Source organism: Amphiura filiformis, chromosome 10, assembly GCF_039555335.1.
Source record: "Amphiura filiformis chromosome 10, Afil_fr2py, whole genome shotgun sequence".
Classification (NCBI taxonomy): domain Eukaryota; kingdom Metazoa; phylum Echinodermata; class Ophiuroidea; order Amphilepidida; family Amphiuridae; genus Amphiura; species Amphiura filiformis.
Window position 1 is genome coordinate 61,172,531 of NC_092637.1, and position 14,471 is coordinate 61,187,001.

At 37.3% G+C, this 14,471-nt stretch overlaps 1 protein-coding gene across 1 annotated transcript; it reads right to left on the reverse strand.

Annotated features, from left to right (window-relative positions):
• Window positions 1–787: 787 nt before the first annotated feature.
• On the reverse strand, window positions 788–7,270 carry LOC140163109 (uncharacterized). Its single transcript, XM_072186486.1, has 3 exons — window positions 7,148–7,270; window positions 4,160–4,548; window positions 788–2,576 (listed from the first exon to the last, which is right to left on the reverse strand). Exons 1-3 carry the CDS (start codon window positions 7,236–7,238, stop codon window positions 969–971), a joined length of 2,088 nt encoding a protein of 695 aa, XP_072042587.1. The 5' UTR covers window positions 7,239–7,270; the 3' UTR covers window positions 788–968.
• Window positions 7,271–14,471: the final 7,201 nt, after the last annotated feature.

A 14,471-nucleotide genomic window follows, 5' to 3' on the forward strand; every position in this document is an offset into this window, starting at 1 on the left:
AACATGTGTCAATTGTGGCCCCGGGTGGCACTTAACACAAATGACCATACGGGTAGGTTCCCCCGGAAAGACCCCCTTTTTGGATTTCGCAGCTCCGAAAGAACTCTAAATTTGACCACAATTATAGAGCTCTAAAATACCCTTGATTTTGATATTCAGCTCTAAAAGACCCTTAATTGCTCATACCTCAAATTTCTGGGTTTTTTGCAGTTTCTTTTCAACCAAAAAGCCAAAAAAAGACCCATGATTTTGACTGTTTGCAGCTCCAAAAGACCTCCCTTTATTTGTTCGCAGCTCCCACAGATCCACCACCTCAAAATTCCCAACTTTTTCTGAAAGCATCATTTTTGGAAAATGTGATTATTTTTGGCCAAAACAAAAAGATTTGTTAAATAATAAATTTTGGGAGGATAGGAAAATGATTCCTTTATTCACAGGTTTTTAAGTTTTTCAAATCAACGAAATGTATGTCAAGTTAGGCAAAGAAATGTTTTGTAATTTTAGGTTAGGGGGAGGAGTTATTTTTGTGAACCCTTTATCTCACACGATGCCAAGTATCCGGTGATTGCTATAGAAAATCATCCGGACGGAGCTTCAACAACCTCTCACAAGGCAAGCTTCTAAAAATTATACAGTAACAAGTAGATTAATACAGTGTTCTTGAGCAAACATGACACCTCTGCTATGCCTATAACGATACTTTCGACATCAGTAGTGCCTAAACGGTAATCTGGTGACGAAGTTATCCGACGTTGCCTCAACTTGCGTTGGTGTTCAGGTAGGATCGAAGTATGTTGAAGATTTATGTATTCATTTCGGCAGCACTCCATATCTCCTCGTATTCACCTTCACCAATAGTGCACACACCAGTTGGGACCCAGGAATATCTGTTACTTAATATTATAGTTCAGTACAGTATAGTATATACATGTTTACTGGAGAGATGATATTTATTTTTAATCCAGTATTTAGGTGCAAGGAGCAAACACTTTGACACAGGTTGCCTCTGCTACAACGATCCTTCCGTTATCTGTAAACGCAATGCCTCGCGGGCCGCTCACAGCTGTAGTTACGCAGCTCAGATACTTGCCAGTAAGAGAGAAGCGATACACTCCTGCCGTGTTGTGGTAATTACAGACCAATATCTCTTCGTCTTCACCTTCACCACTGGTGCAGACACCATGTGGAGACCAAGCAGATGTGACATCTGTGGGAGGACGCAAGACGTGGATGGTGCTACCATTGGAATCTATGACTCGAACACCTGCAGAGCCACCTGCGCTTATGATGATTTTGTTATCATCTGAGGATACTGTTATGTACCACGCACGGAATGGGATATCAAAGGAAGATACGAGCTTACCGTCATTGAGATTGTATACACCGATATGATTTGCCTGGTAATGACCTACTAACACCTGACCTTGAGAATTGGAAGCAATAGCCAGTGTGCGTTTTTCTTTATATTTTGTTTCTACTTGGAATTGCGTGAGGTAGTTACCGCAACTATCATAAACAGTGGGGAAGTAGGTACGGTCACAAACAACGTATTTGTCTTGACTTGCAGCGACCTCTTCAGGTTCTGATATGAAATGTGATGGATTTGAGTGCAGACTTTTGATGGTATCAATAGCTATTTTCATCTTCCAATCATTGATGTCGTAGATGTACACTCTTGATGCGTTATAATCTACCACAGCTACATCACCGTCTTGATTAATTGCGACGCCTCTAGCATCCTTCAGTTTTCCTTCGCCAGTATCGCCAAACTTCTTTACCATTTTCCATGGTGCATTCCATTGCTCTGCATTCCATTTACGAGTTGACCTCCCCTGTTCTTTGCGAGTAATCTGTTTTTCTTCTATCCTACCAATCATGCTACCACTTTTCTTCGGTGCAAATTCTTCCACAAATGTCACTTCTCCCAAATCGACAGAAGGTGTCTTGATCTTCGCCAACTGCATCAAGGTTGCGAGAAGGGATTTATAGGCTGATGCTACGTCACAATCTGATCCTTCAGAAGAAACTTGTGTCGCCATTTCAAGAGCTGTATTCAGACGCGAATTCAGCATCTGGAGCTCATCCTCATGGGCAGACGCAGACTTCTCACGGGCTGACATCATATCATCTATGTTCTTCTTCAAATCAGCATAATCTTTCTCCAAATTGTCAAGGAATGATTCCTTAATCTTCCTTTTAGCTTCATCAATGGTCTGATACACTTTTTTACAACTAGACTCCAGATTCTGCCGCTTTTGTTGGACATCCTTAAAGGCCTCATCAACCTCTTTCTTTACCATCTGACAATTGGCAACCCACTTCTGGATCTCTTCCCTCTGTCCTGATGTAGCTGCATTCAGTTTCACCAAATCATGACTTCCTGCTGGATGTTCCACCACGGTACAATCCCTACATATTGGAACGTCGCATGATTTACAATAGAACCATAGTACCTGACCGGGGTGTTCCTGACAATGATCTACTCTGGACTTCTTAATCAAGTTGACCTCTCCTGACCTCAACTCCACAATTGTGTAAACACTGTGATTTTTCGTCAGGCGGAAAGACTTGTGCCCCTGAAATGTCAAATGAAGAAAGGGAGAGGAGATAAAAAAAACCAAGCATACGGACGATTGGCGGAATCGGGTACAAAAAAAACCTAGAAAATGTGACAGAAAAATATAGAGAAAAGATACCGAGACAAAGGAAGACGTTGGTAGGTAATGAACAGTGTTGGCGTTCTTATGTTGGTGATTCATTTGTGCACTCTGATATGCAATATCGTAGTGAAACACACATCAGTATCATAGGCGGGAAAAGCGTGGTGAAACTAATTTTTTCATGGGGGACGTCTCCCCTAAAAATCCTAGTAGAAGAAAAATAAGGCAAAATAATTGCCCTGTGCCTCTTCATATTTCCTATAATAGCCTGAAATTGGAACATTTTGGCGCACTTCACACACAAATGTCCCATAAAAACAGGCGGTAAGGGGGTGATAGAGTTACGCAATCTAATGTTCAGATATCGGTAGGCCTATATTTTTTTAGAGAAAAGAATGGTATAGCTATATATTTTACCTTTATGCAAATTAATTGCAAAGTTTTAGGTAAAAAGAAGCTAAGTTTTGCTTTGCAAAAAATGCGTATAGAGGTTGTAATATGGGTGGTTGTGAAGAAATTCCAACCAAAAGGCCACTAATTCCGTATAGGAAAAAAAGAGACACTTGAGTTTCTCTATTTTTTAGAAACTATAGAAAGCTATCGTAGGACGCGTTTCGATTAATGGTGATCAAAACTTAGTTGATCTTTTTATTAATCTCATCAGCTACATTTTGCTCAGCTTAATTTATTGATCACCTAGTATTTTGGTATATTTGTTCACAGTAATAGGTCTACTCTTTTCTAATAAAGAAAAGACATCCATTTTAATGAAATCAAAACCACTCATGCTTAATTTTCATAGTAGAACATGATTTCTGTCACTAAATATTAGCATAGGCCTTCACAATGTCATAATAGACATTGCATTTGCCATTTTAGAGAAAATCTCTGTCACTAAAAATGGACCAAACTGCAAATGTCAAAAAGTTAGGCACTTTAGACCTAAGTTAATTAGGTATGCAGATCCATGTTTCTACTGTGGACAAATATACCAAAATACTAGGTGATCTTAAAATTAAGCTGAGCAAAATGTAGCTGATGAGATTAATAAAAAGATCAACTAAGCCTTGATCACCATTAATCGAAACGCGTCCTACGATAGCTTTCTATAAGTTTCTCAAAAATAGAGAAACTCAAGTGTCTTTTATTCCTACACGGAATTAATGGCCATTTGGTTGGAATTTCTTCACAACCACCCATATTACAACCTCTATACGCATTTTTTGCATAGCAAAAACATAGCTTCTTTTTACCTAAAACTTAGCAATTAATTTGCATAAAGGTAAAATATATAGCTATACCCATCTATTCTCTTAAAATATAGGCCTACCGATTATCTGAACATTAGATTGCGTAACTCTATCCCCCCCCCCCACCCTTACCACATAAAAACAGGCACAAAATATGTTCGTCCTCTCCTAAACTTTAATACTTCCGCCGCCACTGATTGGTATATTTTACTACGTGTAACTGATATAACGATGAATGTAAATAAATACCTGAAAACAACGTTTGCAGAGGAAGTCATCGCATTCCAAGCATCTGGCCACCGCTTCATTGCCATCTGAGACATCACAAGACGTACACATAATCTTCACATCCTTATCCATTAACTGACGACTTAAGGCCTTCCTGTCCTTCAGCTTTGTGACAAAGAAGTTGCTTCTCAAACCATCTACGCCATTAGCTGGAAGAGGTGTTGGCTCACGACATAGAGGACAGATGACTTCATCTTTTCTATTCTTGTTCCATTCTCTTAGGCATCTTAAGCAGTACGTGTGTAAATAAAGGAGGCTTCTTGGATGCTCGATATCAATGTGGCAGATGCCACATTGGATAAGGTCATCGTCGGCAAATTGCTTCACTGGTATAGAATCAGACATCTCTGCTACCTATAAAATAAAATAAAAATCAACAAAATTACCGAAAACTAATAATATTATTTTTATGATGGTGTCATTGGTGATGATGATGATGTCGACGATGATACCTAGCAATCAAGTTGGCAAAAGGTAGTTTAGCAATAATTTTGAGCCATGTGGGAGGGTTAAATTGTGGCACGTTAAAAGGGGCCCAACAATTATTTTTGGCAGATCAAAACAGTAAGAGGGGCATGCCGTTTGGAAATGCTACCCCCGGCTCATAATTATTGCAGAGCCCTTATTATTATTTGATACTTAAGAACGATAGTCTGACCAACCTCGTCCCAACAAGATTTTGGTACCAGATGAAAGCCCATAAATTATATTGTATTTTTGTTATTGGCCCTGTAGAATCCTTGGAATGAAAAAGGTGTTGATTCTGTCAGCCTAAATATATTTTATGATGGTTTAAAAAAGTGGAATTACCTATTACTATTTACACATATGTTTCTATAGGGCCTACATTTCAACCTGCTTGCCGGTTTACCCCCCCCCCCCGTCATGATTATTGCACAGCCCTTTAATTGTTAACAGTAATCAGATTTAATGGTAGTGCTCTAGCGATATAAATGTATTGTTACGTTTTTCAGATAAACAGTTTAAAACCTTGCTTGCGCCTTTAATTAAATTAATAATACAATGAATTAGGGACCGTTCACAAACACTTGTAGGGTGGGCCTGATGCAAAAAGGGGGGCCCGGAAATTTTTTCACCCTCCTAAGGGGGGCCTGAAAAAAATGACCACGATTTTTCCTGGGAAAATGGAGTTTATATGCTTTTCTATGGGGTTGACCGATAATTTTCATGTCGAAAAAGGGGGGCCCTGAAATTTTCGAGGTCTGTAAAGGGGGGCCCCGAAAATTTTTCGCGATAACTTTTTTTGCATCAGGCCCCCCCCCCCCTTACAAGTATTTGTGAACGGTCCCTTATTGTGACTAACTCTTATATTAAAGTTCACGTATCAGTCAATGAGGGAATGGTTAGTTGGCGAGTTATGTGGCGGTAAGTTAAGGGCGAGTTACTGTTAGACCATTGGGCGAGTTACTGTTAGACCATTGGGTGAGTTACTGTACTGTTAGACCAATGGGCGAGTTACTGTTAGACCATTGGGCGAGTTACTTTTAGACCAATGGGCGAGTTACTGTTAGACCATTGGGCGAGTTACTGTTAGACCAATTGGCGAGTTATGGTTAGACCATTTGGCGAATTTAATTTGTAATTTAAATTAAAAAATTTTTTGAAGTTGAATTTCTAGTTTTTGATTAATTGTAATACTCAATGGTGTACAGCATACGTGAACTTTAGACTAACCTGGAAGAGCTTTAATTACAGTAAAAGTTAATTTGATCATATTGATGTTATTGATTCCCATGATCTGTGCCATGAAAACACAAGAAGCTATTTGGGTTTAGTGAATCTCACCCCCCTGCACCCCCCCACACAAAACAACTTTTTTTTTTTCTTTTTGATAGAGGTCTGATGCTTAGTTTAGTCATATAGTCAGAATGACCCCAAAATGACCATGCCATTTCTTGTCTTCGTTCTGTAATCATTCCCACCAAATGTCATGAACATACAACGATCTATGGCGATTTGACCTTGGATGGTCCTAAAATGACCTTGACATTTTTTGTCTTGCTTCAGTGTTCGTTCCCAACAAATTTCATAAACCTGCGCCAATCTATAGTGATTTGACCGCAGATGACCCTGAATGACACCAAAATTACCAACTCCCATGCTCTACCCTGCCCACCACACCTTAACCCACCCCAAGCTACAGTATAACTGCTTTCCTGCACTACACCACCACCATCTTAGCATATAATTATCCAGTGCCGTACTATTACGCTGACTTTCGTATTCGGCGAGGAGGACGATTTCGACCTCCTGGTTTGTTTACAAACAGAGAGGTAGACAAAAAACCGTTCCGCTTGTCCAAACACTCAAGTATCAGAAGGATGGTCCACAATAGCGTGATTCACGTAACCTGAATAGGGATTAAAAGCTGTCACGTAGAACCATGTGCTTCTATTGTCCAATTTGCCATCAAGATTTCATATGGAAACAGTTCAGACCCAGTACACGATCATGTCAGAAATTAATATTTTGTTCTGGGTCTGATTATTCGGACTAATAATTATCCACCCAATGGTCTAACCGTAACTCGCCAATTGGCCTAACAGTAACTCGCCCAATGGTCTAACAGTAACTCGCCCATTGGTCTAACAGTAACTCACCCATTGGTCTAACAGTAACTCACCCAATGGTCTAACAGTAACTCGCCCAATGGTCTAACAGTACATTAACTCGTCTAATGGTCTAACAGTAACTCGCCCAATGGTCTAACAGTAACTCACCCAATGGTCTAACAGTAACTCGCCCATAACTTACCGTCACTTAACTCGCCATTTATCCATCCCCAGTCAATGACGGCCCGGAATGACAGTGTGTTGTGGTAAGTCAGTGCATGAGCATATTATAATCACAATTCTGGTGCAACCTTTGATTTCTCATTTTCATTCATATTCCATGTTTTCAATGCAAAACGATCACACATTTTGAGACCTACCTTGTATAAGGTTTCCACCTGAATGTTTATAATAACAATCTCTGCAAATAATACCCGGAATATCGAAGAAATCTTGTGAATTGGCATTTATTTCGTCTTGCACACACAACGGTCAGCTATATACGTATACAGTATACGGTCCGTGTATATACATGTATTGCAGTTATGACGTGTTATGACGTGATTACACTGCTGGGGAATTCCCCACCATGCAACGAATCTCTTACACTTGACATAGAGTTGAAACTCTTACACAGGTAACACACAAAATACTAGTAAGTGTTAATTCGTGTAGTCATAACAATGGAAAAAATTGACTGCAACTTTAATTTGTGCTCTGAATAACAGAGTGCGTCATATATTTTCATAGATGTATATAATAGTAAACACAAATATTCCATCATATCATATTGAAGCAAAATGTCGGTTAAAACATGATTTTCTCATGATTTGTATCATTTTTTTAAACCAAAAATGCCCATTTTTTGTGTTTAGAATGAAAATGTATTTATTTGACAAGAATATTAATGTATTGAGCTGGATGTGATTTAAGTTTTTGTACAACATTGTTGGACAAAGCTTTTAATTGTGTTAAAATTAACCTACACACTCTGATCTTTTTATTCTAAATGGATGACATTTATGAACAAATTTTTTGAAAATGTAATAGGGCTCGAGATATTTGGGTTGAAAAATGCTGTTTTACCAACTAATGTGAATATGAAAATAGGTAGAACTTTGACAGCAAAATAAGTATGAACTTCATATTTACTGTGGAGAATACATATGACTTGTATATTCAATATTTATTAACAAATAAATTGCATCTTTATAATCTTGATGAGAATCTGAAGGCAAATGCATTATTTGGTGATTTGTGTTCAATTGTGCAATTTTGATCAAAAAAGTAATTTAAACAAAATTGTAAAATTTAAGATATTTAAAATAAAAAGCATACCCATGTATTATTATGAATGTGCGCATCAAATAGTCAGTCATGACAACTTCCTGAAACCAAAGCTTTTTAAATATGACCTCTTAAAAATCAAAGGTCAGCATAAAATATTTGTTTTGGGGTCAAATGGCATTTTTTGTCTTTTCATACTTTTCATTGTTTTGTTGCTATACAAAAGTTTAATTGCAATTTGCAGTATTTTAGGAAGTTGCAGAAGTCACAGGTTGATCAGTTACAATAGCAATCACATATCCCGCCAGTTTTCAGTCGATTTTGATGTCACTTATTTCAGTGAAAATTACAAAAAAAATTGCATTTATGGTTGTTGTTATGGTAAACGTCACACATGCGACTTCTACGACTCCCCTCAAACTGAAGTACCAGTTTGTATAAATTATTTAAATTGTAATGACAACTTTTGTATAGCAAAAACACCATACTTGGGATGAAAAAGGCAAAACAAGTTATAGCCAAGAATGACAAACTGCCAAAACGAACATTTTATGTTAATTTTTGATTTTGAAGAGGTCATGGGTCAAAACCTTTAGTTTCAGGAAATTGTCATTATTGACTCTTTGGATGTACATTGTACACTTTCAAATCATTTTTTTCATTTTAAATATTTTCAATTTATTTTTTTAATCCACCTTTTTAGCATGTGTAATTAACCTTTTATGGTCAAAAGTGAACAATATCATCAAAATAATGCATTTCCGTCCAAAAATTGCATCAAGAAATAAAGATGCATTTTTCTGTTAACGAATATTGAATACACAAATGTGAAGTTCATACTTTATTTGCTTTCAAAGTTATAGCTGTTTTAAAATTAAAAAATCACAAAAACTTCATTTTCAACACAAATATCTCAGCTCATGTCAATTTCAGAAATAACAGCTGAGTAAAATGAAAAGATCAGAGAGTTTAGACACATTTTAATACCATAAGAAGCTTTGTCCAAAACTGTTGCATGTAGGCCTACCGGTATATCTTAGAGCAGATAGAGCGATGTGGCCTTTCTACTATCCCCAGTTGACATGACATTGGACAGACAAATGTCCGTAATTGGTGGATTTTAGGCTAGAATTGTGTGTCCCCATTCGATACACGGGGGTGGAGTGGGATGGGGTGGGTGGATGTCATATATGTGTGGCAAGAGACGAGGCAGAGCTAGAGCCAGACAAATAAGAGAGAGCTGAACATCCATTAGTTTCGTGCCACATACTATATAGTTTAAGTTCATAAGCGCAATATACACTGCAAACATTTACAAAGTCAAAGTACGCGTTAATGTAGCCTACAAACATATTGCAATGTAATCAAAAAAATATCTCAAACATGTTAAATATATATATTACATTTAACACATTTAAATGCAGTGAAATCTTCACAGATAATTGTTCATGTTCCTATCATCCTATTTTTAAGAATAATTTTTCACGTTTTTGACATTTTGAAACGGTCTGTCTATTTAGGCGCCAAAATAGTAGGTTGTCTGTTTGCAATAACATTTACTATAGTGTCGCAAATAATAGGCAGGTACAAAATGAGCATTATCTTCTATGCCATGGTAGTAGATACTCAAAACTGAACTTTTATTATCTAACTAGTGTCAAAAGTCTAGTTTTAATATTGATATTATGCGGTTATTGTATACAAAGTAAATTATATATAAAAGTCAAAGTACACACGCAATAAGCCTAGTGTGAAAAGTGGGACCACGAATATAATACATGTACAGGGTGTGCCAAAATACCCTTTACCATTTTGAACGTTCAAATTCTAGCATTCAGTAATCGACAGCAAACTTGAAGATAGGAAGCAAAATTTTAATTTTGCTTAAAAGCTTCTACGCTACTCAAATTTATAGTATTCTCACCGGAGTGCTTTCGCTGGCTCAACCGGCGTTTTCAGCAGATGTTATTGATCTGAAGATTTGTTGCTGCTAGTTCCTAGTGATGTTGAGATACCTCCGATTATGTCACAGATTAAGATGACGTAAAAGAAGATGTTGTAGCGCCTTGATTCTGAGGACCAGGTGGTTGTCCCAGACATGGTCAAGGTATAACCCTTTGTCCCGACTCAGTCTGGGTCTTTTAATTATGAATTGCTTCAAAGATCCTACGAGGGAAGTTACGTTTTCCCAATCAATCTGGTGGCATTTGTTCCTGTCAATGCGATCTTTAATTGCTGATTTACAGAGGCGGATTTAAGGAAAAGGGCCCTGTCAGCAAAATATCCTGGGGCCCAATGGTAAAGAGTTAAAATCAGGAACGTACCTGAATTTTTGTCGGGAGGAGAGTAAGAACAAAATTTGATAGTGATCATTAGTTCGGCCCAATGTTATGAGATACGTGCGCGTACTGCGCAAACATTCATTCCATTTCATAAGTAAAAGTTGATGTACGCCTATATTATTTCGGTTAATTTTCGCAATTTGCAATTTCACACTAGTCTATACCCAATTCGAGGGTTTATCAGATTTATGAATGTTTAAACGGTACTAAAGAACAAGGAATATTTCCTTTTCTGTTTTTGCTTGATAGTCAAGAAGCAAGCAAAATCCCAGATTAATGGTCATTATAATCTGATCTCAAGGAATACGAAGCCAATACGTTGGTACGCGTGAATTTTGACATTTGGGGGAATGGGGTTGGAAAAAATCTTAAATCCAGGACTTTTTGGCGACAAATTATGTTTATGACACAAATGCGCGCGAAGCGCGCGAAAAATGTTGCCATTTTGAAACTAAACTGTTAAAATATGGTGCTAAAGGGGGGATTTATTCCCATCCCCACACCCCCGGATCTACGCCTATGCACCTTAGGGCCGGATTTGCCTTTTTGGGGGCCTTGGGCCCGGCCAAATTTGGAGGGCCCCAAACTCACTGTAAGGAAGGCATATATGCACTCAAGTGGCTTAATTTAATTTGATTACGTATAAGATTGCGGCAGAAGCATAACAATTTAGAGAGAGTCGGGCATATTTTGTTTTCGATTTTACTATGACATTTACGGGTGAAGCAGGCAAAAAACTGAAGGTGAATTTTGCTATATAATATAGGGCCAGTGCGCGCTTCGCGCGGGCAAAATTATGTAATTTTACCCTATTTTGGCCCAAAACATGGTGTTTTAGGTCTAAAAAGGAAGGTGCACAGGGCAATTGGGAGGGAGGCACATTTTGGGGGCCCTGGGTCTGGGCCCATTTGGGCTCTGTACCCAATAATATTTGACATTATGAGGCTCATATACCCATGTAAAGGTACACTGCCCAAGTGCCGAACCATGAACTGTTATTGCTTTAAATTACTTTTTAAAAACATTTTAGGCCCCGGGGACCTATAATATTTGACCTTTGGAACGCATGAATAGTTATTGAGAAACGACAGGCCCTTTGTATTGACATTTGGGCCCCCGGGAACTCTTGATCTTGGGTATCCGGGCCAAAATTGGCAAAATTCAAATCTAAGGGGAAACACCTTCAGGCTTAAGTGCATCACGGCCCACATACGGGGTCCTTTGTAGTTTTAGAGCCAGCTTTGATGATACGCTTATATCTAACATTGGGGGCCCTGGACCCATACTAAATGACCTACTTGTATTTTGAGAATGTGTAATGCACCAATTCGTAGTCCTGATTCTATAGAAATTGTATTCCCAAATATTAAATTTTGGCAGCTAGGGCCCTTGACTTTTGATCTCTTGCTGTGGCCAAAACGGGCAAAATTTAATGAAACTTTTCAAGAATCATAAATGCAGGCATAAATAGAATGTCCTCTTGCATGCACGGGCATATATAACCTTTTCAGTACTATTCTACCCACCGGACCTTTGAACCTTGCAGAAAACAATTAAAGCAACACAGCTTAAATCAGCCACTGAGGGAGAACTGTTTGCTTTGTTCTGATAGCCTCTTTCTTTAGTTTTCTTTCAGATTCAGCAATTTACAGATAGTGGTGCCGAATGAAATATCAAAATACGCAGAAAATAATTCTCCATCTATCAACAACTATTTTATTTTTTAATTTAGTTTTAGTGTCATTAAGGGATCTAAAATGAGCGTTTATTGCGTTTCGACAGTATTTTTTTTGTGGGACATGAGAGCATCTCAGACCTATCGAATTGCATTCTGAATACGAAGCATGTCTTTCTGATATCAAATAATTTTCATTTTTTGAAAATCACAATATAATACAAATTTTATGACAAATTATAAAAATTTGATATTTTTCAAATTTTGATATATAACAGTCCTCGAAGTAAATTATATAAATCTAATGATATATTCTTAAAGTGTATGTAGCAGGAAGGAAAATCCGACGGTCAATTGAAAATTTTCACATTTCATATTGAAGATATGGATTTTTTCCCAAAAAGACCTAATTTTTTTTGGTGTTTTGGGAAAAAATCCATATCTTCAATACGAAAGGTCAAAATTTTCAATTGATCGTCGGCTTTTCATCCCACCTACATACACTTTAAGTATAAATCATCAGATTTATAAAGTTTACTTCAAGTACTGTTAAATATCAAAAATATCAATTTTAATGATTTGCCATAAAATGTGTATTAAATTGCGAATTTCAAAAATCAAAATTATTTGATATCAGAATGACATTCTTCGTATTCAGAATGCAATTCGATATGTCTGATGTGCTCTAATGTCCCAAAATAAATACTGTCCAAACGTTCATACCCCAGCCCTTAAGAAATGGCTTTTTTATTATTATGTTCGGATACCTTTGTGCACAATAAAGAACAAGCCTGCTTATTAGGGTGATTCACAAAAAATGAAATTGGTATTTTTCAACGGGACACCCCCTCATTTTGTTCATTTTGGTAATAAAATTATACCTGCAAAATATGAAAAAATTCAAAAAAGTTTAGTTGGTGCTACCGGTCAATGAACTTTTGTACACAAAGTCAATGGGATTTTTTGTCAAAAATTTCAAACACTTATTTCAGGGCCTAAAAAGTCTACCAGGCTTGCAAAACTGAAGTAAATGTTCAATGATATACCTAACTTTGTGAAAACATGGGTTTTTACCAAATTAAAGTTCATAGTTGACTGTAATAATAAAAATGTTTCAAAAGTGACAGAGGGAGTGTAGCTCAAGAAAAGAATACCCTGGGATATCCCTGAATCCCACCAGGCACCCCAAATTTATACCTTATTGAACTGAACTGTTGATAAAAAAAAGATTAAAATTCTTCACATATTAGTTTACCCCAATGGTGATACCAGCTTTTGAAATCTTATGTAATAGTAACTATCAAAATCCATACATCTGTATCAGGGGTGGTCATTATGGCCATACCTGATGAAGATTTGTATTGTTTGAATTGAATGACCACAGGAAGGATTAGATTCACCATGGTTGAAAAGAAATGTATATAAATTGGGGTCACAACATTGGATAGTGGCCAGTTCAAAACTACACCTTGTGCAAGGTACTTGTGACAAGAGCTAGAGTGGCTAAGACACATTTACTACTGGATTACACATTAAACATTACACTACACTTACATAAAATTACAAACCTACACACATTCAACACTTGAATAACATAATTTACAGTTACAAACCTACATACATTTAAAAAAAAAGGAAAGAACTAGAGCCCCATAAACACAACTTTATATTAGCCAAGTACCATAATATTTTGGCTGTTCCAGCAACTGCCTTGCCCCAAATGTAACAGTTTTCACAAAAATGCAATTGTCTGGAAAGCGGGTTAACATTTTTACAATTTTCTTTAGCATTTATTTTAAGGACATTACTCACACTATGATCAAATATTTTTGGCACAATCAGGGACAATTAACATGGCTTTTTTGTGTTGTAAAGAAAATGGCTCATAAATCCCATTGACTTTGTGTACAAAAGTTCATTGACCGGTAGCACCCCTAAACTTTTTTGAATTTTTTCATATTTTGCAGGTATGATTTTATTATCAAAATGAACAAAATGAGGGGGTGTCCCGTTGAAAAATACCAATTTCATTTTTTGTGAATCACCCTACTGCTTATGCAAGAATGCTTATCCAATGCAATTCTTGGTTGTATGGCATACAACTATACTGTGAATAAGATGTCGGAAGGGTGAATTACAGCTCGACGTTTGACGTATGGCGTTCAGCGTATACGGGGCTCCACATGTCTATTCCATGCTCTCATTGGGCATTCCCAGCCACTTTAATGCTAATATTGTTCATAATTTCGACAATTGCGACCTCAAATCAGGCCAAAGGATGATGCACATTACAACTTTGGTCAATTTTGCCCTGGCATTTCGAGTCAGGGGTGGGGCAGGTTACCCCATGACACTCTAGACATTACACACTTAAAAATAGGTAGTCAAAATTTTGA